The sequence below is a fragment of the Oncorhynchus masou genome, chromosome 12 (assembly GCF_036934945.1).
Source record: "Oncorhynchus masou masou isolate Uvic2021 chromosome 12, UVic_Omas_1.1, whole genome shotgun sequence".
NCBI lineage: Eukaryota > Metazoa > Chordata > Actinopteri > Salmoniformes > Salmonidae > Oncorhynchus > Oncorhynchus masou.
Window position 1 is genome coordinate 70,336,335 of NC_088223.1, and position 27,974 is coordinate 70,364,308.

General features: G+C 45.0%; 1 protein-coding gene across 5 annotated transcripts in view; it reads left to right on the forward strand.

Annotated features, from left to right (window-relative positions):
- Positions 1-27,974, forward strand: part of LOC135550744 (homeobox protein cut-like 1) — a 212,314-nt gene that overhangs the window by 156,258 nt on the left and 28,082 nt on the right. For 2 of the 5 annotated variants that reach the window (XM_064981827.1, XM_064981826.1), the window contains exons 15-20: positions 2,482-3,261; positions 8,913-8,993; positions 10,517-10,618; positions 11,078-11,167; positions 11,493-12,016; positions 18,283-18,442. In XM_064981827.1, coding sequence (XP_064837899.1) covers positions 2,482-3,261; positions 8,913-8,993; positions 10,517-10,618; positions 11,078-11,167; positions 11,493-12,016; positions 18,283-18,442 — 1,737 coding nt within the window. Of the gene's footprint in view, positions 1-2,481; positions 3,262-8,912; positions 8,994-10,516; positions 10,619-11,077; positions 11,168-11,492; positions 12,027-17,014; positions 17,401-18,282; positions 18,443-27,974 lie in introns of all 5 variants that reach the window. The other 3 variants (XM_064981831.1, XM_064981830.1, XM_064981828.1) reach the window with 3 other exon arrangements.

Genomic DNA, 27,974 nt, shown 5'->3' on the forward strand with positions numbered 1-27,974 from the left:
GTTATCGGCAGAGTTTTTTTGTGATATGCATGTAGACACGACCACAAGGTCAACTCCTGGTGTGAACTGCCCCCGTCAAGGTCTAATTCATGGGCTGGAACTGAACAGGCTTCATAAGCACTGATAGGGTTGTTTCCAAAGAGGGGGTTGATGTTTGGTTGAACTCATGGAGCCTAATTCAGTGATGCACAGAGCCCTATCATTCCACCATTGATCTCTGAGGCCTTATCGCCTTCTCTTGTCACAACATGCCAGCTCTTTCAATTGCATACCCCACATTCAGCTGCCTTACACAGACCCATTCATGGCTTTTCGTCTGTCTCCATATCTAAAATCCTGAGACTCAAGGATATCTGTCATGAAGAGCTTTTTGAAAATGTGGACATTGTCTGAGCGGAAGTTACCCCAGACCAGAATGTAATATGGAGTATAAGTCCCTCATCATTAGCCTTCATCAGAGCATGGGCCTGTGGCTCTGTGTGTGTGCCAGGGTGCTTCCAACTTAAAAGGACACACAGTCCTTTTGTTTCTTTACTCTGTCAGTCGCCTAGAGGGGTTATAGACAGGAAGTAAAGTAGTCAAACAGGATGCAGCTCCAGCTATCTCTGCCAGCAGAAGAAGAGACTGTTTGACTCAAAGGAAATAATGTTATATCTCAAGGAGCTTTTTCTTTTCTACAAATATAGACACACTCCTAAACAATGTGTCAACTGTTTCCATTGGCATGATACAGCGTTTGATACAAATAAAAAACATTCTGGCTCTGTAAATGTATAATGGAGTTGAATTGAAGGGTTCGAAGCTGACAGTCGGCTCACACCATTAAGACTGAAGTGCTGCTGCTTTCTCAGAGCGGCACTCGTCTTGTCTGGATCCTCGATTTATCTCATTCAGAGAATCAGCCCTTTAAGCACGGCGATTTGAGAGGTAGTGTAACATTCTCTGTGCTACATTTCAAAGGATCACTGCTTGAGGTTTCTTGTTATATCTCCATTTTATATAAAGTCCTAGACTTTACATCTGCTACCTGAAGATCTACTCAGACTGTGGATGAAAAGATTGGAGACCTTTTGGTCCTGGTCTAACACCTACTGGTGTTCAGTCTGCCTTTTTTCCAGTTGAAGAACAATACGCGTCTTCTACTTTTGAGAGCTTTAGCTTTCTGTTCTAAGTTTAAAAATGCCTCCTTAAAGTAGATTCTACCCTAAACTCAACAATATGACCTCTCCAAAAAAGTACCTAACCACACCACAGGCTAGGGGACTATAACTACACAAACAGGTACTGACCACGGCTAGTGTTTGGAGGCTACATTTCATCTTTACGGGTTAAGGTCAGTTTAAAAAAAACTTTCCATGGCTTTTTTGGTAGCGCATCTGCGCCCACACAGTTTGCAGTTATGTGTCGGAAGGGTGGGGGTAGTGGAGGGGCACAGTGCAGCCCACCCTAGGCGAGGAGGAGAGGGGGGCCAAGGGAGGTCAGAGGCTGGAGGACATGGAGTGATCCAGTATGCTAATGAAGCCCCGTTAGTCTCTCCTCCCAGTATGCCCTTTATCACTCAGTGCACTTGGTCGCTCCGGAAATGTCATCCCATTTGGCTTCGGGTCTCCCCCCTCCCTCCCCTGTCCTCGAAAATTAAGCTTTTCATTTGTATTCCTAATGGGACCCCTCGCTGTCCAACCGGATCATGTTGATGCGAAACCAAAGGCGCTGTTTGGCTACAGGTTGGACGGGTGTTCTACTTAGTTACTTCCCAATGTGATTTTTGATGAATAAATGTTAATGATTGTACATTTATACAGTGTTATCAGTTTTATGATAACTACATTTTGTATGCCTGATGATCTGTATACCATGGCCTCTTTTGCAATGTTTTTGAGCCTATGGCTATACCTAACATTAATCAAATCTCACAAGGAAAGTATGTATAAAGAGCAAATATTGCTTGGCTGCCATTGTTTATCTTTGCTGTATAGTACATGCGTAAGTTTTGCTACTGTTCCCGCACTCTGATGCATATACCACAGTCACACACACATACCACTGATGTTAATCCACCCTGAAATAAGGGCATCCCTAAGCTACCTTGAGTGAGTGGTGACCTGGAGATGGTGATATGCAGGGGCAGGGGCAAGAAGGTTAGGCAGGGCATACACCACACAGCAGGTAACCTAGGCAGCTCTCTGCCTGTGTCCATATCCTGTGACATGCCTGCCAGACGCTTCTCTTCACTACTGTTCAGTGTCCCTCTCCACAGCCAGAAGTCCTACTGGCAAATTCGCACAATGCATCAGTGCATCTCCACTCTAAGGTTATGCTACTCAACTGGAGTTCACTGTACCCCCATCATCTCTCACTTAATGGGTGTGATGAAACTTGTAGTTAGATGGTGTTTTGTCTAGATATTTTGTTTATTTTGAACTCATTTTGTTGATGTCACTTGATGTATTGATCTGTGTCATGTTTTGTCTGGTCTCACAGGTGTGAGGGAGCGAAAGGTCAAAGACTCATCAGAGGGTCAACAGCGTCTTCCTGCCACGCCCATGGGCACCAACTTGCAGGGCTCCCCTCCCCCTCCCTCCTCTCAACTCCTCTTGCGCACTGGCTCAGGTGGTTCCTCCGACACCACCCCTGTCACCACCGCCAATGGCACGCACCACTTCTCGCCCACGGGCGGCGGGCTGGGTGGGCAGGACTTCTTCAGCCCCTCCTCGCTGGTGTCGTCAGGCACCGCTTTCCCCCTTGCGGGCAAAGTGTCGCTCAATTCCCTGCTGCAGCGCCAGCTCATGCAGACCTTCTACTCCAAAGCCCTGCAGGACTCAGTGTCTGGCCAGGCCCTGCTCTTCTCCCCCGCCCACTACCCAACCCCTAACTCACTCTCAGCCAGCCCTCTGCCACCCCATCAGTCTTTGCAGTCGCAATCCCAGCACCTGTCGACGGGCAGCCCAGACGTTAATGGCCTAGCCCCCTCGCCCAGCCAGTCAGAGGGTGCAGGGAGTGTCTCGGAAGGTGAAGACATGGACACGTCTGAGATAGCGCGTCAGGTCAAGGAGCAGCTGATCAAGCACAACATTGGGCAGAGGATCTTCGGCCACTACGTGCTGGGGTTGTCCCAGGGCTCGGTCAGTGAGATACTGGCTAGGCCCAAGCCCTGGAGCAAGCTGACCATCAGGGGCAAGGAGCCTTTCCACAAGATGAGGCAGTTCCTATCTGACGAGCAGAACATCTTGGCACTGCGCAGCATCCAGGGGAGGCAGAGAGGTGAGACTGACAGAAATGTATTCACACACACACTTCACACAGGACACATTAACTGCTCTCACCGAGACATACAGAAACTTACAGTACATACACATATCTGAGCTTGTATCACTGTTTTCTCACATGCACACTTAGCTGAGCACGTCACATATACATACATATTTTATTGATGTCTCTGCCTCCAGATGCTTTGCATCACACAAAGTTCCAGGTGAAAAATTTGACAGCTGTATTTCTGAAGCATATAGTAGAAAGGCCTCAGGTTCAGGCTGGTGTTCTGCTTCTGTGTTACAGTAGCTTCAGTGGGGTCCTGCTATGCTCTCCCACAAAACTCTGTACTCAACTCAACAGGAAAAGGGGTGCTGAATGGTACATTGAATTTTGGCAGACACACGATTCAGATTAGCAAAAGACAAACTTCAGCAGTCTATGTTCAATATTTGACCCTCAGTCAGAGCATGGCCCTAACCTTTAACCTTTGACTTGACAAACCCTTGCATTTTGGTAACTGGTGATAGCACTGTCTCTTTAACACCAGATGTCCAACCCCACCCTTCAGCAGTGTAGCCATAGCCCGGGCCCTGATGAATGGACAGTGATCCTTATCATCGTCACCAGTCATGTCGCCCGCTAAGACGTCCAGATTAACCTTGCAGACATGTTCCCTTTCCTGTCGTTATCGCCTGTCGCCTGTCATTGTAGCAACCGTCCCACGAATCAACCCGGTAGAGGGATGGAGCATTTAGAAGTGGGTCTATCAAAATGTCATCTTCGCATGCACCACTCAGTTTTCCAGCACTTATCGCTGTCGGCCCACTGCCTTTTCCTATTGATTTTGTAACCGTCTTAAATGGCACATTGCTGTGTGCTGCTGGGGAACGCAGCCTGTACTGTTGAGTCAGTGAGTGGGAGGCAAGCTGATCCCATCAGATTACAGGGGGACATTTTCCTGATCTGTCTGAATGGGCACATCAGTGCTCAAACGACAGTCAATAACATGCAAGTCTGGACAGGTGTGTGTGTTGAGGTCAATTAAAGACTGAAGCTGCACCCCCCCTGCTGCAAAGTCCTCATTCTTCACCCCAAACTGCTGATAACTAATGCAGACACTTTTACAAGCAATTATGTCGAATTTGAGACAGATTACAAAACGCATACATTGTGTTCCTATTAAATTACTTCCTATTTCCCCTCTTTGCTCTCTTTCTCTTTCTCCCCTCCCCCACGATCTCTCTCCCTCTCTAAATATATCTATCCCCCTCTTCATATCCATCCCACTCTTTCGCTGTGTCTGTCTCTCTCTGCTCTTTCTCTCTTTCTGTCTCTGAGTGAGGAACTGATAAGTTTGGAGCTTGGTGCTCAGTCAGTAGTGTCACAAGGCAAGACGAGAGCTGCTGCGGTCGGCAAGAAGCCCGGGACGAGAGCGAGGCGAGACATGCAGTTTAGGAAATGCGTCCGCAGTCTGGTTTCTCCGCATTTCACAGCAAGGGCACACTTGGCAGTCAGGGCAGGGATGATGTAAAAGTTTGAGCTTTAGTTCTCCTCTGTGTTAAAGCAGAGTAGTGAGTATAGATGAATGTGCACACTGTAGCTCTGCACTCTTGTCTATTGTGCTTGTTTGGACAGATTTCAAGGAATTGGTCTGGCAGCAAGCCCCAAACCTGTCTGCCCAGGGGAGAAGTTTAACAGAAGTTTAATAGAATCATGTTGGGGAGAAATGTAATGTGGTTCTTATGTGCCGTAGCTACTAGTTCTCTTCTGTTTCAATCATTTATGTTTTCAATAACTAAATCACCATCAATGTCCCTTCTTGTATATGTGAAGAGTTTGATATGTGGTTTGAATGGTAGAACATTTGGATTGACTCAAGGGTTCTCAGAGGGTGGTTTAAGACTGTGTGGAGTGGTCTAACATACACTTTCTTTGTTTCTGGCTGTTTGACAATAATTGACTGTTGCCTTCTACTGTGCGTATTACTATGGCCAAAGTGTTTTTACAAGCATTGTAACATACTAGAGCCATGCACAGACATGAATTTTAAGCCCAAGCCCTATCCATGCCTGCAATGTTCAGGCCCTACCCTACCCATGCCTGCAATGTTCAGGCCCTACCCTACCCATGCCCAATTGCTTCTGCCAAATTTAAAGGAAAACTCCACCCTAAAACTATAATTTCAAGTGAAATTTATTTGTCACGTACACATGGTTAGCAGATGTTAATGTGAGTGTAGTGAAATGCTTGTGCTTCTAGTTTCGACCATGCAGTAATATCAAACAAGTAATCTAAGTTAACAATTTCACAACACCTGCCTTATACACACAAGTGTAAAGGAATTAATAAGAATATGTACATAAAAATATATGATGGTATAGAGTACAGTATATACATATGAGATGAGTAATGTAGGGTATGTAAACATTATATAAAGTGGCATTGTTTAAAGTGGCTAGTGAAACATTTATTACATAAATTTTCCATTATTAAAGTGGCTAGAGATGAGTCAGTATGTTGGCAGCAGCCACTCAATGTTAGTGATGGCTGTTTAACAGTCTGATGGCCTTGAGATAGAAGCTGTTTTTCAGTCTCTCGGTCCCCACTTTGATGCACCTGTACTGACCTCACCTTCTGGATGATAGCGGGGTGAACAGGCAGTGGCTCGGGTGGTTGTTGTCCTTGATGATATTTTTGGCCTTCCTGTGACATCAGGTGGTGTAGGTGTCCTGGAGGGCAGGTAGTTTGCCCCCAGTGATGCGTTGTGCATCTGGTGAGCCTTACAGTTGTGGGCGGAGCAGTTGCCGTACCCGGCGGTGATACAGCCCGACAGGATGCTCTCGATTGTGCATCTGTAAAAGGTTGTGAGTGTGTTTGGTGACGAGCCGAATTTCTTCAGCCTCCTGAGGTTGAAGAGGCGCTACTGCGCCTTCTTCACCACGCTGTCTGTGTGGGTGGACCATTTCAGTTTGTCCGTGATGTGTACGCCGAGGAACTTAAAACTTTCCACCTTCTCCACTACTGTCCCGTCGATATGGATAGGGGGCTGCTGGTAATCAATCCTACCACTGTAGTGTTGTCTGCTAACTTGATGATTGAGTTGGAGGTGTGCATGGCCACACAGTCATGGGTGAACAGGGAGTACAGGAGAGGGCTGGGCACGCACCCTTGTGGGGCCCCAGAGTTGAGGATCAGCAGGGTGGAGATGTTGTTACCTACCCCCACCACCTGGGGACGGCCCGTCAGGAAGTCCAGGACCCAGTTACACAGGGTGGGGTCGAGACCCAGGGTCTATGGTGGTAAATGCTGAGCTGTAATGAACAGAATTATTACATAGGTATTCCTCTTGTCCAGATGGGTTAGGGCAGTGTGCAGTGTGATTGCGTTGTCTGTGGACCTATTGGGGCGGTAAGCAAATTGGAGTGGGTCTATGGTGTCAGGTAGGGTCGTGGTGATATGGTCCTTGACTAGTCTCTCAAAGCACTTCATGATGATGGAAGTGAGTGCTACGGGGCGATAGTCATTTAGCTCAGTTACCTTAGCTTTGTTGGGAACAGGAACAATGGTGGCCCTCTTGAAGCATGTGGGAACAGCAGACTGGGATAAGGATTGATTGAATATGTCCGTAAACACACCAGCCAGCTGGTCTGCGCATGCTCTGAGGACGTGGCTGAGGATACCGTCTGAGCCGGCAGCTTTGCGAGGGTTAACACGTTTAAATGCTTTACTCACGTTGGCTGCAGTGAAGGAGAGCCCACAGGTTTTGGTAGCAAGCCGTGTCAGTGGCACTGTATTGTCCTCAAAGCGACCAAAGAAGTTGTTTAGTTTGTCAGGGAGCAAAACATTGTGGTCTGCGATGGTGCTGGTTTTCCTTCATTAGTCCGTGATTGACTGTCGACCCTGCCACATACCTCTCGTGTCTGAGCCTTTGAATTGCGACTCTACTTTGTCTCTATACTGACGCTTAACTTGTTTGATTGCCTTGCGGCGGGAATATCTGCACTGTTTGTATTCGGTCATGTTTCCGGTCGCCTTGCCCTGATTAAAAGCAGTGGTTCGCGCTTTCAGTTTTGCGCGAATGCTGCCATCAATCCACGGTTTCTGGTTGGGGAATGTTTTAATAGACGCTGTGGGTACAACATCACTGATGCACTTGCTAATAAACTCGCTCACCGAATCAGCGTATTCATCAATGTTATTGTCCGACGCTATGCGGAACATATCCCAGTCCACGTGATCGACGTAATCTTGAAGCGTGGAATCAGATTGGTCGAACCAGCGTTGAACAGCCCTGAGCACAAGCGTTTCCTGTTCTAGTTTCTGTCTATAGGCTGGGAGCAACAAAATGGAGCCGTGGTCAGATTTTCCGAAAGGAGGACGGGGGATGGCTTTACATGCGTCACGGAAGTTAGAATAACAAGTTAAGCTATATAACTTTCAAAATAAAGAAATACAGGTGCATCAAAGCTGGGACCCAGAGACTGAAAAACAGCTTCAATCTCAAGACCATCTTAAATAGCCATCACTAGCACATTAGAAGCTTCTGCTCTATATACATAGACTTGAAATCACTGGCCAATGGAACACTAGTCACTTTAATAATGTTTACATATTTTGCTTTACTCATCTCATACGTATATACTGTATTCTATCCTATTCTATTGTGTCTTAGTCTATGCCGCTCTGACATTGCTCGTCCAAATATTTATATATTCTTAGTTCCATTCCTTTACTTTAGACTGTGTGTATTGTTAGATATTACTGCGCTGTTCGAGCTGGAAACTCAAGCATTTTGAGACACCCACAATAACATCTGTTTAACACGTGTATGTGACATATGCGATTTGATTTGAAATAAAGCCGGTATGATGCATTTTGCTGTTCCCCACTCCCTCACAGCGCTGCATGCGCTCTGTTCATGACTCTGCATGTGAGGTACCATAGCAACTGCTTCTTTGGGACTTCTCTGCTCAATGATGAGGCATGAGAGAGCAGTTGGCTACCTACTTTTCGTCACTCTAAACTACGACAACTCAAGGAACATTATTATTTTCGGTGAAATAATCTCTTCTGTCGAATCAGACAATTTGACAAGGTTGAAGCACTTCTGACGCCATGATCTTAGTAAGATATGACAGTACTGCGCAGCACAAGCAAATGGCTTAGCTTCAAAATGTTAGTAATCAATTTGGTGATGTCCAGCCCGTACCCTAGTTATTGATGAAAAAACAGGCCCTCGCCGGCTCTAACCCAATGTATAATGTCGGGGCCTGTCGGGCTCGGGTCGGGTAGCAGAGCTGTCTTCTTTAGTAAATCACTTATGGGTTTCGTCCATGTTAAATAAGTTGAATTGATTTTGCCCAAATGATAGGGTTTTTGCTCAGATGTCTAGATGTTGAGGTAGTCTAGTAACTGTAGATCTATAGCTCTATATAGCAAATGCCCTGACTACCACCACTATATCCATTTGTGTAGAATAAAACTGCTCCTAGACACTGATCTAGTGTCCGTTTTGAGTTTTCCCGCCTAATGTTTAAGGTTCGAATTTGGGGAGGGTAAGCTGATCCTAGACCTGTGCCTAGGTCAGTGTCTCCCCTCATCCATGTGGCAGTCCAGTGGTCTGACACTTATCTTATCTGTCGCCGCTTGTTTTCCAACAGAGAACCCAGGCCAGAACCTGAACAGAGTGTTTCAGGAGGTTCCGAAGCGAAGAACCGGCTCCGAAGGCTCCTCGAGGGCAGGTCTGTTCTTTGCCTTCCCTATCGTGGTTGGTTTAGTGTTTTGGTCGGCTTTTATGTTGTCCAATTTGTTGTGTCAGTTAGCCATTGTCAAAGTCACTCTACCACTTCTGGCCTGGAGTCTGGTTCAAAATACAGGGATGAGGCTGATACAGGGTCAGATATGTTTCTTCCTTGTTAAGGGTTGTTTTTTATCTGGTCCTAGATTGGTGGCTAAGGGCAACTTCTACCTCAGGCGAAAACCCAGGGGCAGGATAAGGCAGGGAGGGGTTTATAAAGGCACCCTTTCAACCCATAGGGTGCGCCGTAAAACGTAGTCTAAACATCCAGTCCCAACCAGCCCACGCAATCTCTCTCCCAGTCTGAAATCAGGGCAAAACCTCATACATATAATTTAGCCTTTAAAAAGCTCCTTTATATGCTGTACTATGTACTTTCCCCAAAACCATGCAGTTTTTCATGCCTTCTGAAAATCTGTGGTGCTTACATGCTGTTTGGCACTTCGGTAGGCCACAAACACAAACATTTTCAAACCTTTTTATTTTTACAGGCGGTGGTGGCCTCAACAAAACTGTGAAACAGAGTTTACATCACGTGCCCATGACCCGGCAGCTGTGCCCAAACACCACCATGACTGTGCGTGTGTGTGTCTGTGTATGAGTGAGAGTGCTGGGTCTTACTGGTGTCACTGGTAGGCCACCATGTCTCCACTCCAGGGGGAGCACTTACAGTCACCTGCCCTTGGTCAGACCCCTTTTTTGTTATGAATTACTTGCAGTTCACCCCCCATGTAGCCAGCTGCTCCCCGCATCACTCACACACATGAGCGAGCACGACCTTGCCCAATTACTCCGACCACTCACTCAGGACAAATGAGAGAGAGAGAGGAGAGGAAGCCGAAAGTTGGGAGCCACGTTAGTCTGGCCCCTCCATGTTTAACTCCAAACAGCAATTAGCCTTCCCTTCTGAAGCCCGTCCAAAACACCAGGTCTTATGTTTCTTATGGAGCTTGTCCAAAGTCTGGTTCCCATTGTTGCGGAGAGAGAGTAGCTGGCTGGCTGCTGGAAGTGTTCTGTTCTGTTCAGCGCTCATGAGGAACATGTGTAGTCTTGGCCACTTGTGTTAACAGGAATGAGCTGTGTTGTAAAGGGAGACCCATGGGGAGTACTGCAGTCCAGGGGGGCCATGGCAGTTTGTCAGAACGCAAATGAAGGAGAAGGCTAGGAGCAACGTCTCCTTGGGTTCCTTTTAGACAGGAGACAGTGGGTAGACTCAAACTTCACTGTCTCACAGCTTGTCTGAATTTACTGTTTTACTGGATATTTATAGGAAAATTAGCACTTTTCTCAAACTCAAAACATTCAGCTATATTTCGGGTATCCTATGACTGTGCACCTGTGACATATTGAAGTCAAATACTAGCAACATTTATTAATTACCCCAACTTTCTATCACCCCCATTGATTCCCGCCGTCCCTCGCTTTGGTACAGTCCATTGACCACTGACCTTTGTTGCCCATTCCTAGGTAACATCACCACGCGGATCCGCACTCCGGAGAGTGGGTCAGACGAGGCCATCAAGTCCATCCTGGAGCAGGCCAAGAGAGAGCTGCAGGTCCAGAAGGCTGGTGAGTGACTCCTCTCTTTGCTCTGTGTCTGATGGAAACTACTCTACACCAGGGTCTGGTATGAATTTCCAATTGATTTACTGTATTGACAGAGCTAAAAATAAATTGACCTCAACCCTGCTGTTGAAGCTTCTCGTCTGACCCCCAACCCTCATACCACACTGCATGCCCCTTTATAAGTAAATTATAGGGATGGTGGGTATTGAAGGGATGAAGGAACTTCCTAGTGTGTTGACCTCATACAAAAGTGAAGTAAAGTGGAGGAACATACAGTAGGATGTGATGTGGTTGGATCAAGATTTCACAATTGTATCTAATGGGTCCGACATTTATCCCTAAATTGCCAATGCCATAACTAATGTCAAGCAGTGCTAGTGACTACCCCATACACCGCCATTAGAATGTCTAAGAGATGTCCCTCGTGCTAACCCCCTTTTGACGCCATGCCACCCACTACAGATGGGGTGGACAACAGACAGCGACGACAGACAGGTTACCCCCGAGGCATGGGCAACTATTTCGCAAAATATGCACAAAGTCTCAGACTCGGTGAGGAATGGATTTAACCTTAAACAATGTGTGGCCCCACACCGAGAATATACAAACCAAATACAGACTACAAGACTGTTGTGCCTTCTGTTTCTGTAAGGGATGTAGATAACATTTCCTTGACCATGTCTTAAATCTAAGAGATATGGTTCTACTATGTAGCATTTATTTTCCTTTTGTGTAGAACTTCAGGTATCAAACAGAAAATCCAGAATTATCCTCCACTTATCCTAGCACTGTATATGTGGGCCATGAAGCATCATCTGAAGTTGAGTGTTGATGACATTTGTAGTGTTGTCTGATGACTGTGTATCCTCTCTGTCAGTCTCTCTCCCTGCAGTGGACTTGTCTCAGACCCCTCCCTCGTCCAGCATTGGTGGTGGTGGTGGTAGTATCGGCTCAGGTGGATCCTCCAGCTCAGACGAGACCATCCGCTCCATCCTAGAGCAGGCAAGGAGGGAGATGGAGGCCCAGCAGGCCGCCCTGGAGCCCATCCTCAAGCCGTCCTCCATGGGCCCCTCTGACCTGGCCCTGCTTTCTCCCAAACTCCTGGGCGCTTCCACTCTCCCGGCCTCCTACTCACCCCTGGCCCTCTCCCTCAAGAAGCCCTCCATCCCCCCATCCTCCTCGCCCTCCTCCCTCCTGGACTTCCACTCTGCCATGGTGAAGGAGGCAGGAGAGGTGGTGGTGGGAGAAGGCGGGGTAGGAGGAGCGTCTCTAATGGACGGAGGGACCAAGCAGGGGCGGGGCTCCTGGAGGGACCAATGGTGGAATAGTATGCACCCCGGGGGGCGGGGAGTCACGTCTAGCATGAACGACGACGCGCGGAGTCAGGAGGACAGTAAGGAGGTACAGTACCGTTAATACCTCACACACTCTGCCTTCATGACCTCTCACCTCTGAGCCATGGTGGTCAGGCCACAGTTAGGGATGTTGCTGATGGTCCTTAGTAGCCTACCAAATTTGCTAACAGCCAGTCACTAATGGCCTCGTACTCTATTGTCCCTCTAATCACTCTGACATCAATCCAAATGCAATCTAAAATATAATCAAACACTTAATGAGAGCCCTGGCATTCAGAGTTTGAGTGGAATAGGATCACCTGTTGCACAGTGAGTGCCAGCTCCTCATTTCTGGTTAATTCATGAAATGAAATGTGTTCCTATAAGCCCATGTTGCACGAGATTTCTATGCAAACAGTGCAATCATTTCTTTGCGACTTTTTAAAATCATAGTTGCATGCACATGTAGCCTAGCCTATAGACCTGTATGTTTTGATAGGGTTTGTATCGCAACTAAAGTGGGCAAATAAATCTTAAGCGTAGGCCTAGGACCCCTGGAACAGGGTTGGAGAGCACATAGCCTGTAGGCCTAGGGCTCCTGGAACAGGGTTGAAGAGACCATAGTCTGTAGGCCTAGGACCCCTGGAACAGGGTTGGAGATCCCACAGCCTGTAGGGTTAGGACCCCTGGAACAGGGTTGGAGATCCCCCAGCCTGTAGGGTTAGGACCCCTGGAACAGGGTTGGAGAGCCCATAGCCTGTAGGTTTAGGACCCCTGGAACAGGGTTGGAGAGCCCATAGCCCACAGAGCCAAGTGAAACGCATGTTCTTATAAGACCAGTCATTGCACAATGGCTTGTGAAAACAGAGTTTTGACCTGCCACTATTTAAAAGATGATCCCATCTTTCTGGTGCAACTATATTTATTGCATTTTTTTAAATTATTAAGGTCATTAATCCGCTTTACAACCGGTGTAGCTTACCTGGCATATTAAAAACATAACCGCAGTAAGTGCTTCCCCCGTTCGCTATTTGAGTGCAGGCTATGGATGACATATTTTTTTGTGGGCCATTCTATAGTAAATCCTCAAATATTTCCACACATATATTAGTAGGCTATATGTAAAGACCACATTACATTGAGAATAATCTGATGGGTGAGAGTATTATCAAGTGCTTGTCAAATTGCGATCAAGTGCTTGTCAAATTGCGAGTGAGAGACTGATGAAGTGTGTGCAGCCTGTGCAAGAAACATACATTTGTCGCAAAATGCAGCCTTAGGCTAAATGTTTTGATTTCTAATACATTCTAACGAAAAAAGTTGCATAAATAACTCAATTAAGCATATAGGAGGACCTGTTTCAAATAACCACTCAACACAGAATAGCCGCATGTGCACACTCATCATATCCTTTCTATTTTATTCAGCCACTGTATGTTCAATTATATTCTTCTTAGCATAAAATAATGCCACAGAGTTCTAAGCAAATATTGTCTGCAAATTGAACAAGTGTAGCCCACAGCCATATGGCATAGCCAGATCAGGGCCTAACATAAGGATGACTCAGAATATGCTATTCTGTTCTCCTGAAATAGGCTTCATTTTCTTCATATCATAATGTTTCTTTAGACCTGTCTAAAATAAATAATGGATTTATTGTGACGGTGTAGGCTATATTAAATTGATTTATTATACTTTTTTCAATGTAGACGTTCCAAAGGTCCGCATGGGCAAGATGGCGAACGGCCATCGCTCATCCATATATTTATATGTACATATTGTTATTCATTCCTTTGTTGTTGTGAAATGGTTAGATTACTTGATAGATATTACTGCATGGTCGGAACTAGAAGCATAAGCATTTCACTACACTCGCATTAACATCTGCTAACCATGTGTATGTGACCAATAAAATTTGATTTGATTTCAGTGGCTTGTAGGCTATGCGTGGAAGGCCGGAGATGCTAAATGTGTTTTTGTTCATTAACGGACCGGCAGTTATTTGCATGACAGTTACTGGCCACAGCCACAATGTGCAAAATGTTCTGAGAATGTGTCATATCCAATGTTCCCTCTAATTCTGTGCAACTTCCAGCACGCATTTACTGTGAACACGGAGGCTGTACCCGCTTTAACTTAGTTTTAACAGTGGCCATGTAGGCTACTGTAGCTATTTGATCATAATGTACTGTAGGCCTACCATAAAAAAAATGGAGAATATTCGTCCCATAATATTTTACAGCTGTTCTATCATTCAGCCTACAGTTGCTGCCAATGTGTGGTGTTCAATGTAGGCCTACAGTCCATGATACTTTTGGGGAAAAAACATGCAGGGCTTGACATTAACCTGTTTATCCACTTGTCATTCAGACAAGGTGACTGAAAATGTTGTTGTGTTGTTTGATGCAAGAAACCACTTTATAAAACAAAATGCACTGTTATTGCCATACCATTATTACAGAGAATCAGACCACTTATGCTACCCTCAGTTTATTCAAACCTATGTAGCCAATATACAATCTCAAAATACAACAACCTTTAAGACAAAAATAGCTCTTTACCTGACTCGCTTTTCAGAGATGTCTAGAAATGTATAAATCTTGTACTCTTGTAGGAAGCAATCATTCCCCTATTGCTGACTAAAAATGATCTATAACTGGGCTAATAATTCACTAACTAGCAAAGGATTTGAACAAAATGTGCACATGTGGCTACATGTAGCTCTTGCTTTGACCTCCTAACAAGTGTATCTACTCACAACCGCTCATGCTGTAAACACAGTCCAGTTCAAAGTAAATGGCAAAGGTCTATTTGCATATAGGTCTACTGCAGCTCTGATTGTTTATCCCGCACTGGTTTGTGTAGAGTACAGGCTGAGTAGTGCGTGTCAAAGCAATAGAATCCTATGCCGATGTGTTCTGCCTACAACAACATCTCTTGCATAGTTAATTTTGTTTTGGCATGTTGCATTGAAGGTGGCTAATATTGCGTTGATTCGATCACAATTTCCACAGTAAAGGGAAACGTTGATGGTGTTAACAGAGAAAATTCTAGAACAGTGGTCACCAACCGTTTCTGAGTCAAGATCAGATTGATTCAAAATGCAAGCCGAGATCTACCGCTCAGATTGTTTTTTACATAACTTGAAAAACGTAAGCCTATGCAACATTAACCAATTAAAAACAGTACTGTAGCAGTTATGTTTGTGCAGTAAGCTATAGGCCCAATATATTATCAATGCATATTGGCTTTGCTTGAATTGGCCTGCCAATGTATTGTTCAGCCATTTTTTTTAAATTGTATTTAAAAAAATTGAGGTAAGCAAAATGATCACACCTGTAATAGATCCATTATTGTATTACTTGTGAAGCACAGCTGAGTGAGCATACATTTAAATAATTAGATTTTTATTCTATTTAATTGGACTGATGGTCAGTCTCAGCATAGGGAGAGAGCAGCAGACTGAGGGTCCGCCTCTCAACATCCCTCCGCTCTCCCTTTCCTCCACTGACACTGACCGTAAAGGGACACAGTCTTCCAGATGATGGCGAAACTCGTGTCGCGCCACATTATTTCTGCTTCATGCACAAATTCGTGTTGTTACTTCTATGAACAGAGAAAGTTAAATATTCCTCGATATTAAAAAAGACCTAAGCTGCTAATAATAATAACAACGCAAGGCTATAGATACACTTTGCTAGTCATTCATTACTGCTGCAGTGTTTGTTGTAGCACTGAGTGGAAATAGGAAAAACGCACATTTTATGGCTTATAAAAGTGTTGAACACAAAGTGTTGACAGTGCTGAGTAAGAATTTAAACATGAACTTACTCATAAAAACAGCAGCTCTTTGCTGTATTCATTGACATTCTCTCTAGTCATGGTTTTGAAATCTCACAGTATCAACTTTGCTGTAGCTTTCTTTTATGCCTGCTATGTTACTGTAGAGACGGTCATCTGAGCCATTCGATTGGCCAGCGGTAGGCCTATAGTGCACTTGATTTGCTCTCTGGGCCAGCCTGGAAGGAAGAGTTTGTACCCCTTCTCCTTGTACCTTCAGACACACGAAATGGTTCAAAATGGCAACAGTTCTCCGACCCGGCGCACAGGGCAGCTGAACCGTGCGCACCTACCGCCAACAGCCCGAGACAAATTTAAATAAATAAAAAATAGGAACACAATGCCTTATAATTTTTTTTAAATAAATGTTTGATGATCGACTAGGAATGCCTTGGAGATCGACCTGTCGATCGCAATTGACCGGTTGGTGAACACTACTCTAGAAAGTTGAGTGAAGTTCAATCTCATGCATTTCTCTCTGTGAGCTGATATTTCTGCACGTGCACGCAGCTTAGAGCGAACATTGGTCATATCACTATATCACACATTTCTAAACTCATGGCTAATACCCTCTGATGGAACATCTACAGTATATGCTGTTTGTCTGTTGTTAGCTACTTCTCAAACTGCTGAGATTTGTTACTCACTATTGTAGTTTTTGTTGGTGGCCATCACTCAAGTCAGCTTCTGTACACAGCCCTTGTGCAACTGTAATTTGGATGTATTTGGAAGGTGATATTGGAAGACCGTGTTGTAATAGACCACACAAAACAGAGGGCCATTGTCTTTGCTCATCTGTAACATGCAGCTGCTCCACTCGGGACGAAATGCTCCGTGTGTGAGGTTTGTGTCGACACCGCAAACCGGTTTAGCAACGCGGCGGAGACAATCTGCTAGGTGTCTCCATCAGATATGGCAAACGATCAACTTTCTAAGGCAGAACAATGCCGAACCCAGCAACTTATGGGAGCTAAGTTTCTTTGCTCCACATACCCACTCTGGATCCATCCAATGACAGTGGGTGTGTCCTAATCCTTTATAGGGGACGAGGAACCACCTATGTATTCATAGCTGGCCGATAGCTTGACGTTAGCGTTAGTGGTTAGCGCCCTCCCTCCACAGTGACTGTGCCGTTTGCAATTAGCCGTTAGCCTTTAGTGGCAGGCCCCATCCCCACTCCCCCACCACCCCAACTGACTGTGCCTTTCTGTGTCTCCGCCAGAAGCCTCCCGGCTAGCCGGCTCGTCCTCGGCGCTGGCCCCCTTCTCCTCCTCCGTCTCCATCTCCTCCCCGGACTGCTGGAAGGACTGGCCCCGGGCCGAGTCCCCATACTCCCAGGCCGGCTCCGAGCCCGGTGGAGGCACCAACACCCAGGGGCCCAGCCGCGCTGACACCCCCCAGAGCAGCCCCTCTCCCCTGTCCTTGAGCCTGGGGTCCCTGGGTTCCCTGTTGACCCCCGCAGCCAAACCAGTCAAGCCGGTGGTGGCGCCGCTCACGCCTGAGCAGTACGAGGTCTACATGTACCAGGAGGTGGACACGGCCGAGCTCACCCAGCAGGTCAAGGACAAGCTGGCCAAGAACGGCATCTGCCAGCGCATCTTTGGAGAGAAGGTGTGCAAGACACCCTACGCACTACCATCCCATACCACCCTATGCCCAATCGTCCCATACCACCCTACGCCGTACCGTCCCATACCCGTGTCCTTATACTGCCTGATATACCCATCCTGCGCCAGTGTAGTGTCAACTCACATCCCCCCTGTAATACTGCTCCCCTTCCCTCTCTCCCTTCCAGTAATCTACGCTGAGTCACCCAACTGCCCTCCACCCTCGGTCAGCACAGTTCAAAACTGTGTGTACTATGCTAACTCAGCCCCTCCGTTGGAGTGTGTTTCTTGAATGAATCCATTCATACACATGTAAAATGATTTGTGTGAAGCGGTCACTATTAACATCACACAATATATGTGATCCTCTAAGCTTCAGTACAGTACAGAGGGCCCCCGATCCTACACTGGCCAGCAGTTGTCACATCCATTTAGACACATCTAAGCCTTTCTCTCTTAGCAGTCAGCTAGTTAATGGTATCACACAGTGATGTAGCATTGGGCCACCAACCAGGATTCCACCAACAAAAACTGTTACACACCCTCTTTGGTACAAACTAAAGCAGACGGTGTAGTGATGTACTCTACAGATCTCAGGGGTTTGAAGGAAAAACTGCATGATCTCTGTGTATTTGCATGTGTGTTTGTACTTGTCTATGTCTTGTACTTGTCCATACTGTACAGTATGGACTATTGTTTTTGTTTGCTTACAGTAGCTAATATCAGGCTTCATGCTGGCATGCATTCTGTGCAGTGTAATTATACATTGGAATGTTATTTTACTGTGATTGACCTCAGGTATATTTAATTATTTATTGGCTGATGTGTCTGTGTTCTGTGCGTGTGTGTGCATGTCTGTTTGTCAATGCGTGTGTACGTGTTACAGGTGCTGGGCCTGTCTCAGGGTAGTGTTAGCGACATGCTGTCCAGGCCCAAGCCCTGGAGTAAGCTGACCCAGAAGGGCCGGGAGCCCTTTATCCGTATGCAGCTGTGGCTCAATGGAGAGCTGGGCCAGAACGTCCTGCCCTTACAGGGCCAGCCACAAGGTAAACACACACTGATAGAAAGTACTGCACCTTCATTACCAGCCACAATGTACAAGTACACACACACAGAAACAAATGCACACTATTGCTGAGCGAATAACCAAAATGTTTTTTTAAACAACTAATTGACCGATGTTGGTTCAATTATTTTAATTTAATTTCGTTTAAAAAACAATCTGTGACCTCAATGCGCAGTTTCTATTGAGATAAATCAGATCAAGCCCTAACTGTGTGATGTAGTAGGGATTTGTAGTTTAACAGGCCAATATTCTACATAGTTTAGCGTGTACCTACTTTTTTGGTTTGTGTGGGGCAGACAAGGAGAGAAGAGACAGAAGAATGCGTGATCAAGAGGGAAAGAGAGCAGTTACTTTGAGTTGGCTCTACCTAAAAATACATGATCTAAGTGATTGATAGTTGGTATTCAGCAGTCATAAAAGTATGCCTTATTTACTTTGAAGAACTATTAAAATAGTGATTTTGTCAGACAGCATTGGCAGCAGCTCTATAGAGATGAGATGATGACTTGGAATGAAATAAAAGTCATAAAATAAAACAAATGTAATATACACAACGACTGAAATATTTTATTAAAGTAATGTGAATAAATGATAGTTGATAAGCAGTAACGGGCAGTCACTACCATCATGGGACTTTTATTAATTGTTTTCTTCTGTGTTACAGCATTCAACCCGCGCAGTGCATTAATGTTTTCATTTTTATATCAAAATCGAAAACCATGTTTATTTTTTAATGATCTACCCGAAACGACCTCAAAAATCACTAAACGCTCAGCACTTACACACACATCCACAAACACAAACAGAACATGCTGCTTACAGGGCCAACCAGATATCTAGTAATGGAGGACTGGATACTATAGCCTCACACACACAATATCGCTGATCAAATCCTTCTCAGAAAGGAATAATGTTTTGACCACAAAGGAACATAGACTGAGCATTGTCCTTTTCATTGACAGTGAGTATATGCTTCCATGCATGTGTGTGTCTGCATTCATGCGCTCATACATACATCCACCTACAAGTGTGTGTGTATCCATGTCCCAGTGTGTGATCTGATTGATGGCCACTGAGAACAGGTAGAGCCTCTGTCCTTGCCCAGGGATTAAATTGTCCCCGGCTACAGTCCTTGTATTGAAATGAAACATTTTCCAGGTTTTTATTCCGTTTCTCGAGAGTTGGGCCAGTGGTGTGTGTGAACCTGTCCGTCAGGTCTCTCCCACAGTCCTCCATCTGCGTCTGCCTCCTGACTCCACCATCACACACACATACTGCACACACACACACACACACACACACACAGCTTTATTTTCATGTAATTTCAGGACTTTTTGGAGAGTAAGAATGTTTGACCATTAAAAATCCTATTTTCTCTAACCCTTACCCTAATGTTAACCTTAACTCAATCCACTAAACATAACCCTTAAGCTTAAAATAGCATTTGAACAAATTCAGGACATGAAAAAAGTACTGACTTTTCAAAAAAGTTATTGTTTTCCTACCTTATCAGGAAATTCGGGTGAATTCAAATCAAAATCTAATTTTATTTGTCACATGCGCCGAATACTTACTTATAAGCCCTTAACCAATGAATTTTAAGAAAATATTTACTAAATAAACTACAGTAAAAAAAATTATTTTTTTTTAGGACATTGAGGTCCTGATACGGTAGGACAACAAGTACACCCAAGCACACACATATACTGTGAACACACACCACACACATAGTATACCAGATCCTCTCTGAACACTCTGTTGCCTTTCTAACTCTTAATCTGTCCTTGTTCCCAGTCTCAATTGCTACGCGATCAACTGTCCCAGGAGCCGTTATCTGATTTAGTCCACAATGGTTAAAACTGCTAACACATATTATTATTTTCAATTTCCATAATATATCTGCAGTAATAGTGGAATGATAGTGTTTCACAATGTAGCTTACCTGCCAGTTTTGTAGTTGGCTGTGGTAATCAAACTATTGCGGCATCTGTAGTCAAAATGGGAAAGCTTTCACTTTGTGGCTTTGTTATCTAGTGGAAATCAGAAGTTCTCGGTGTAGCACCTTTAAGGTTTGGACTGGGTCAGTAATAGCTGATCCCAAGGCTATTTTTCAGGAAAGATGCCTCTTACTCACTCTCTCAAACAAGCCGAAAACACAGCATATTTTTAAAACGCAATAAATAATTTCAGGTAGATTCAATAAACCGTCTCATTTGATACAATATTGAAAGGGCTAGTTTATTTATTATTTATTTATTATTTTACCTTTATTTAACTAGGCAAGTCAGTTAAGAACAACTTCTTATTTTCAATGATGGCCTAGGAACAGTGGGTTAACTGCCTTGTTCAGGGGCAGAACAACAGATTTATGCTTAGCACAAGTGCTTAGCAACACCATTGAAATCAAAGGCCCGTGGCCTCCACTCATTTCTCATTAGCCAAAGCGTGATAAGGTACACGCCAGGGTAAGGGGGTTTATGGTTAACACCTCCACGCCGTCCCGCAATCTACCCTATCTGAGCATGTGCAGACTGGTCGGAGCCGAAGCTACTGCAGGGATGCTAATTATGGATAGCTAATTAAAGACCAGGCGCTAGGGAGGTGATGACTGCAGAAAGACATCCAGGAAGACCCAAGGACATTGTTGTTGCCTGCTTGTTGATGTTGTCGTGAATTAAGATACAGGCTAATCAAATTTGGGGCCTCATTTGTGCCTGGCCCGAGGAAGATCAATTAAAATGGCAGGGTTTTTAAAGAAGATAATGAGTTTTTTTTTAATGCAAATACGTTTTGGTTCGAAGTGGCCTTAGAACTGGGTTAGGAGACAATTAAGCAAATGTGTTGTAAGTGTTGGTTAAGATTAGAGGTTGACCGATTATGATTTTTCAACGCCGATACCGATTATTGGAGGACCAAAAAAGCCGATGCCGATTAATCGGACAATTTTATTGTTTTATTTGTAATAATGACAATTACAAAATGAACACTTCTTTTAACTTAATATAATACATCAATAAAATCAATTTAGCCTCAAATAAATAATGAAACATGTTCAATTTGGTTTAAATAATGCAAAAACAAAGTGTTGGAGAAGAAAGTAAAAGTGCAATATGTGCCACGTAAGAAAGCTAACGTTTAAGTTCCTTGCTCAGCACGAAAGTGCTGTTTGAATGACTGCTTACGAGCCTGCTGGTGCCTACCATCGCTCAGTCAGACTGCTCTATCAAATCATAGACTTGATTATAACATAATAACACACAGAAATACGAGCCTTAGGTAAGTAATATGGTCGCATCCGGAAACTATCATTTCGAAAACTAAACGTTTATTCTTTCAGTGAAATACGGAACCATTCCGTATTTTATCTAATGGGTGGCATCCCTAAGTCTAAATATTGCTGTTACATTGCACAACCTTCAATGTTATGTCATAATTACGTAAAATTCTGGCAAATTAGTTCGCAATGAGCCAGGCGGTCCAAACTGTTGTATATAACCTGACTCTGCGTGCAATGAACGCAAGAGAAGTGACACAATTTCACCTGGTTAATAATTGCCTGCTAGCCTGGATTTCTTTTAGCTAAATATGCAGGTTTAAAAATATTTACTTCTGTGTATTGATTTTAAGAAAGGCATGGATGTTTATGGTTAGGGACACGTTGGAGCAACGACAGTCCTTTTTCGCAAATGCGCACCGCACCGATTATATGCAACGCAGGACACACTAGATAAACTAGTAATATCATCAACCATGTGTAGTTAACTAGTGATTATGATTGATAGATTGATTGTTTTTTATAAGATAAGTTTAATGCTAGCTAGCAACTTACCTTGGCTTCTTACTGCATTCGCGTAACAGGCAGGCTCCTCTTGAGGCAGGTGGTTAGAGTGGTGGACTAGTTAACCGTAAGGTTGCAAGATTGAATCCCTGAGCTGACAAGGTAAAAATGTGTTGTTCTGCCCCTGAACAAGGCAGTTAACCCACTGTTCCTAGGCCGTCATTGAATGTCTTCTTAACTGACTTGCCTAGTTAAATGAAGGTATAAAAAAAACATTCCGATTAATTGGTCGACCTCTAGTTAAGATGGGAAACTGATATTTTTGCTGATAAAACATTCAGGATTCAGTGTAGTGGGCAAAGTTCCCCTCATAAAGGATGTTGTATTTGAAGATATCACTAATTTGTGTCAACCCCTTTCCTTCATTCGAAATGTCTGCATTTGAAAACCCTTCCCATTCAATATCCAAGCCTCTGTTGAACATTTTCTCGACTGTTGCTGTTTTGTGTGGCCGGTTACCTCAGGCAATCTTCCAGACAACTAGTAGAGACAGTGAGACTACTATCCCAGAATGCTGCAGTACCCATTGTGTCAGAGTGGATCTGGAGTCGTCATGGCAGCTTTCTGCTGAGCCACACAGTGACCCACTCCACATGACGGAGAGCAAAGGCAACACGGACATGTCACGAACTTAGCACGCCTTGTGTTTGTATTGTGTGAGTGTGTCTGGTCACTTTCTGTGGAAAAACACATCATAGTCACATTGACAATCGACGGCAAATGGTCTTTATGCTCGTCGGACTAAACCTGACTTAATTTGCACCCATCTTTAAAAAAAGATGCAATACTCACCACCACCAATATACAGAAACCATACCTCACACTGATACATCTATAGATGCACAGCATGGATGGATGTTAATCTACTATGCACCACTAGCATGTACACACTGTATACATGCTGAATCTGGTAAAGGTTGATCTTTTATAGAGCTGGTCCTCGGCAGTGCTAGCTAACCTGGTGCCAGCTCATTTGCTGTGATGATGAAGTGGCACCAGAGGATAGTCAGCCTCGCTTCTTAATGAGCATCTAATGTGAGGGAGCGCCATGCCCTGTTTACAGAGCTGTCACACCTTCTAGAAGAGGGGAGGATCCTCGATAACACACAGGCCAGGGGGGGCAGTGGGAGATAAGGTGGGGGTGGGGTTGTGGCGCTCTCTCTCCCGGGGGCCTCCCGGAGCTGTTGTAATCAATTACAGCGTCAGAACACTGATATATGATAATTACTATGAGAAAGCCCCCCTCCCCTCCCTCATCTACACTCTCCTCCTCCCAGACAGCCCCCTCCCTCTCGCAGACACACTCATACACATTCATACACTTGTGCACACACACACCTACACATACACAGCCCCTCTGCTTTGCTGGGCCACATCACCCCCCACCTCTTACACATATACACACACACACACACACACACACACTCCTTTGGATAATTAATATGCAAATAATCAGCCGATGGTATGCTAAATAGGAGCAGGGCCTGGTTGGGGAGCAGAGCCATGATGAATTACATTTACTGGCTGTCTTACATTAAGACAGCCATCTCTCCATCATTTTCACTGTAAATTAGCCACGGCAATGTATAGATTACAGACACGACTTTCGAACCAAAGAGGGAGATCGGGAACACTGGGTGAGTGAGAGAGAAAGAGGATCAAAAATGAATGGCTTTTAAAATGGGCCGTAGCTTAGAAAGAAATGTAAACGTCAGCTTGCCTGTCTGCTTAATCCAGGGCTGGCCACAGAATTTAAAAGTACATGATGTTCTTGGGATGGGGTTTAATGGGACACTTGTTAGATATGGAGCAGGGCAGGCAGACAGACAGACAGGGGGCTTTCTTGAAACATGCACACACACATATACACTGATGTGATTCTGTCACACACACTCTCACCAACAGATACACACACATCAATCACATTCTTACTCACACTCGCACATGAACACGCATATTTGGTCTATCTTTCTATCTCACACACAAATACACACGCACACTTTTAGGCAGTCACGGCAGCAGGGGCCAAAGTGTGTTTAAAAAGGTCCATTTGGTGGATTATATGAATAGCCGGTGTAATGGACCAGGCTTTAGAAGCTCACATGACATTGTCCCAATCTGTGTTTCTGTGCCCTGGCTGAGGGGAGACCACACGGCCCTGTGAAATAGGACAGCCCAGATGGACGGAAGAAAAAGTGATGGAAAGAGAGACCGCTTCAGCCAGTGTTTGTTTTCGTAATCCAAAAGTCTTCTCAGGAATGCAAATGGAATGGACTGAAAATAATGTAAAAGCCCCCAACTAAAAGCTGTGAAAAGTGATCAAAAGCTTTCAAAACCAACACAAGGCCACATTGTGTTAATTTGTGCCTCATTGTAGGAGACATGTTCATATGTGTCACTGTATGCTCTTCACCCAGCACAGTATAACGTCCTCACTGCCCCTCATTAGAACACACAACAGTTAGCCCTGCTATAAGTAACGCTCCCCAGGGATGTCTGTGGAAGCTACATACAGAGTACACACCCTCCATGTGCCTCTCAGAATGTGCGTGTGCATGTGAAGAGTGTTCCCTGCTCCCTCTGTCTCAGCTCATCCTTTCCCCTCAGTGCTAACATGCCCTCTCCGTTAGGAACACGGATACAATCGGATGGGAAATATGGAGTATACCGATGCCAGCTTTAACACACAGATTAACCAAGGGCCATATGACTAACATGCTGCATGTTCAGCGTCAAGGCTTTCTTCCCAAATGCTTCATCTGTATATCAGAATGTTGAGTGTTAGTTTTGGGTGAAATTGAATGCCACATTTGCAAATGTATATATATGTATATCTAGTGTAGACATACATTGGTATTTAAATTGGTGCCGCTGTATTTTTGGAACAAAAATCCTTGAAGTCACACCCTGACCCAGTTGAACTGGGCCAGTCTTGGAGTAGTATTTATCTAAAAGCCTTGAAGTCAAGCCCTGACCCAGTTGAACTGGGCCAGTCTTGGAGTAGTATTTATCTAAAAGCCTTGAAGTCAAGCCCTGACCCAGTTGAACTGGGCCAGTCTTGGAGTAGTATTTATCTAAAATCCTTGAAGTCACGCCCTGACCCAGTTGAACTGGGCCAGTCTTGGCAAAGTAGTATTTATCAGTCTTGGTATTTAAAAGCTAAAAGCCTTGAAGTCACACCCTGACCCAGTTGAACTGGGCCAGTCTTGGAGTAGTATTTATCTAAAAGCCTTGAAGTCAAGCCCTGACCCAGTTGAACTGGGCCAGTCTTGGAGTAGTATTTATTGAAAAGCCTTGAAGTCACACCCTGACCCAGTTGAACTGGGCCAGTCTTGGAGTAGTATTTGTCTAAAGGCCAGTGAAAGCTGTTTTAGACCCTTTTAGTGTCACCGCTGTCAGAGTTAAAGCAAGCAGCTGTACATCCAGATGCAGCGCACTCTCTGTCTCTCTCTGTCCTCTGGCGTCAAGCAAAACAGAGTGCCCTGCAAGGAAAACACGAAACTTTGCCTCCTTCCTCTTTCATCTCCTCTCTTCATCCCTCATTTTCTCCTTCCTTTCCTCAGTGCAATGTCCCTCTGGGCCGGTGACATGGCTGGGCTGTGGGTTGCTGGAACCATGTCACAGGACAACCTCTCATGTGGAGAACCCCACCCTTTTTTCGTCTCCAACTCACCCCTCCCTCCCCTGCCCCCCTCGCGCCATGCCGCCAGTTAAAATGTCACCAGTCGGGTGAGCGAGCCGGGCAGGAGATGCAAGCTGACTGCCTCCCCCCTGCACACACACACACACTCCCCCTCAGCTGTTTCCCCCAGCACGGCAGGGAGGTGATCACTAGTGACGGCTCCCCTCGGCTGCTCACTTTAAGGCCGCAGCCAGCCACACACACACACACACACACAGAAAAATACACAACTCATGCACAAAGCCTCAAACACACTCACACACATGCACACACAGGGTTGGCAGAGAGAGGGAAGGAGGGATAGTGGAGGGAGAGAGAGAGCAGGAGCTTCATCTGGAGCCTCTGACTGCTTAATGTCATAGGGACTCATCAAAACAAGTGACTTGTTTTTCCAGAAATCATTTTAGCAAAAAACTGAAGACACTGTCTGTAGTTATACAGTGTTGAGAATGGACAGGGTCGTTCTGTGTTGGGTATTTACTCTTTTGGTCATATTAGATTAGGTTTTTAAGAGCTGCATGTCAGTTGCAGTTTGGCCATTATATATCTGTCAAAGTTGAAGGTATGAGTATTTCAACACTGTTCAACACACAAACTGTCTGCCCTGACCTTAGAGAGCCGTGAGGTGTGATGTGGGGTGGGCATTCTATGTTTTGTATTTCTTTGTGTTTGGCCGAGTTTGGTTCCCAATCAGAGGCAGCTGTCTATCGTTGTCTCTGATTGGGAATCATACTTAGGTAGCCTTTTTTCCCACCTATGTTGTGGGGTCGTGTTTTTGTACAGCTCTTGTAGCCTACGGAACGGTACGGTCGTTTTGGTTTCACTTTGTTATTTTGTTGCTGGTTCTCATTTAAATAAATTTGATGACCACAAATTACGCTGAGCCTTGGTCTCCTTCAAACAATGCACGTTACACAAACACCATCACTCCCCTGTCCCACACAGACTTACAAACATACACACACCATTCCACCTCCAATGTCCCATCTGTCCTTCACACACACACACACACACCATGTCTTGTCCCGCAACTGTCCCTCACACATAACCCCCTTCTCTGTTCCATCCTTGTACACCACACACACTCTCTCCCCCTCCTGATTCAGAGGGATTAGGTTAAATACGGAAGACTCATTTCAGTTGAATGCATTCAGTTATACAACTGACTAGGTATCCCCCTTTCCTTTTCCCTTCCCTCAAACACATACACCCTCCCATGGCCAGATCTGTAGTGATGGAGAGACCTTGGACTCCATCAGCCCCCCTTCCTTCCATGCTGGCCTTCCTCCTGGCCTCGGCTGGGGAAGACTGATGAGTTGGCCCTCCTCTGCTGGCAGCCAGGCACCATGGAACACCCTCTCAGATGTAGGACTACATCTCTACTTCTACTCGCTACCCACTCCACAGAGCAGGACAGGAGAACGTCCAACCACCACATACACAGATACACATGGAACAAAAATATAAACGCAACATGTAAAGTGTTGATCAAATGTTGCTGAAATAAAATATCCCAGAAATGTTCCATATGCACAAAAGCTTATGTCTCTTACATTTTGTGCACAAATGTATTTACATCCCTGTTAGTGAGCATTTTTCCTTTGCCAAGATAATCCATCCACCTGACAGGTGCGGCATATCAAGAAGCTGATTCAACATGATCATTACACAGGTGCGGGGCGGCAGGGTAGCCTAGTCGTTAGAGATTTGGACTAGTAACCGAAAGGTTGCAAGTTCATGTCCCCGAGCTGACAAGGTACAAATCTGTCGTTCTGTCCCTAAACAGGCAGTTAACCCACTGTTCCTAGGCCGTCATTGAAAATAAGAATTTGTTCTTAACTGACTTGCCTGGTTACACAGGTGCACCTTATGCTGGGGACAATCAAAGGTCACTCTTAATATGTGTAGTTTTGTCATGTATAAGTGTATATTTGGCCTTGGGTTTTAGGTTATTGTCTTGCTGAAAGGTGAATTTATCTCCCGTATCTGTTG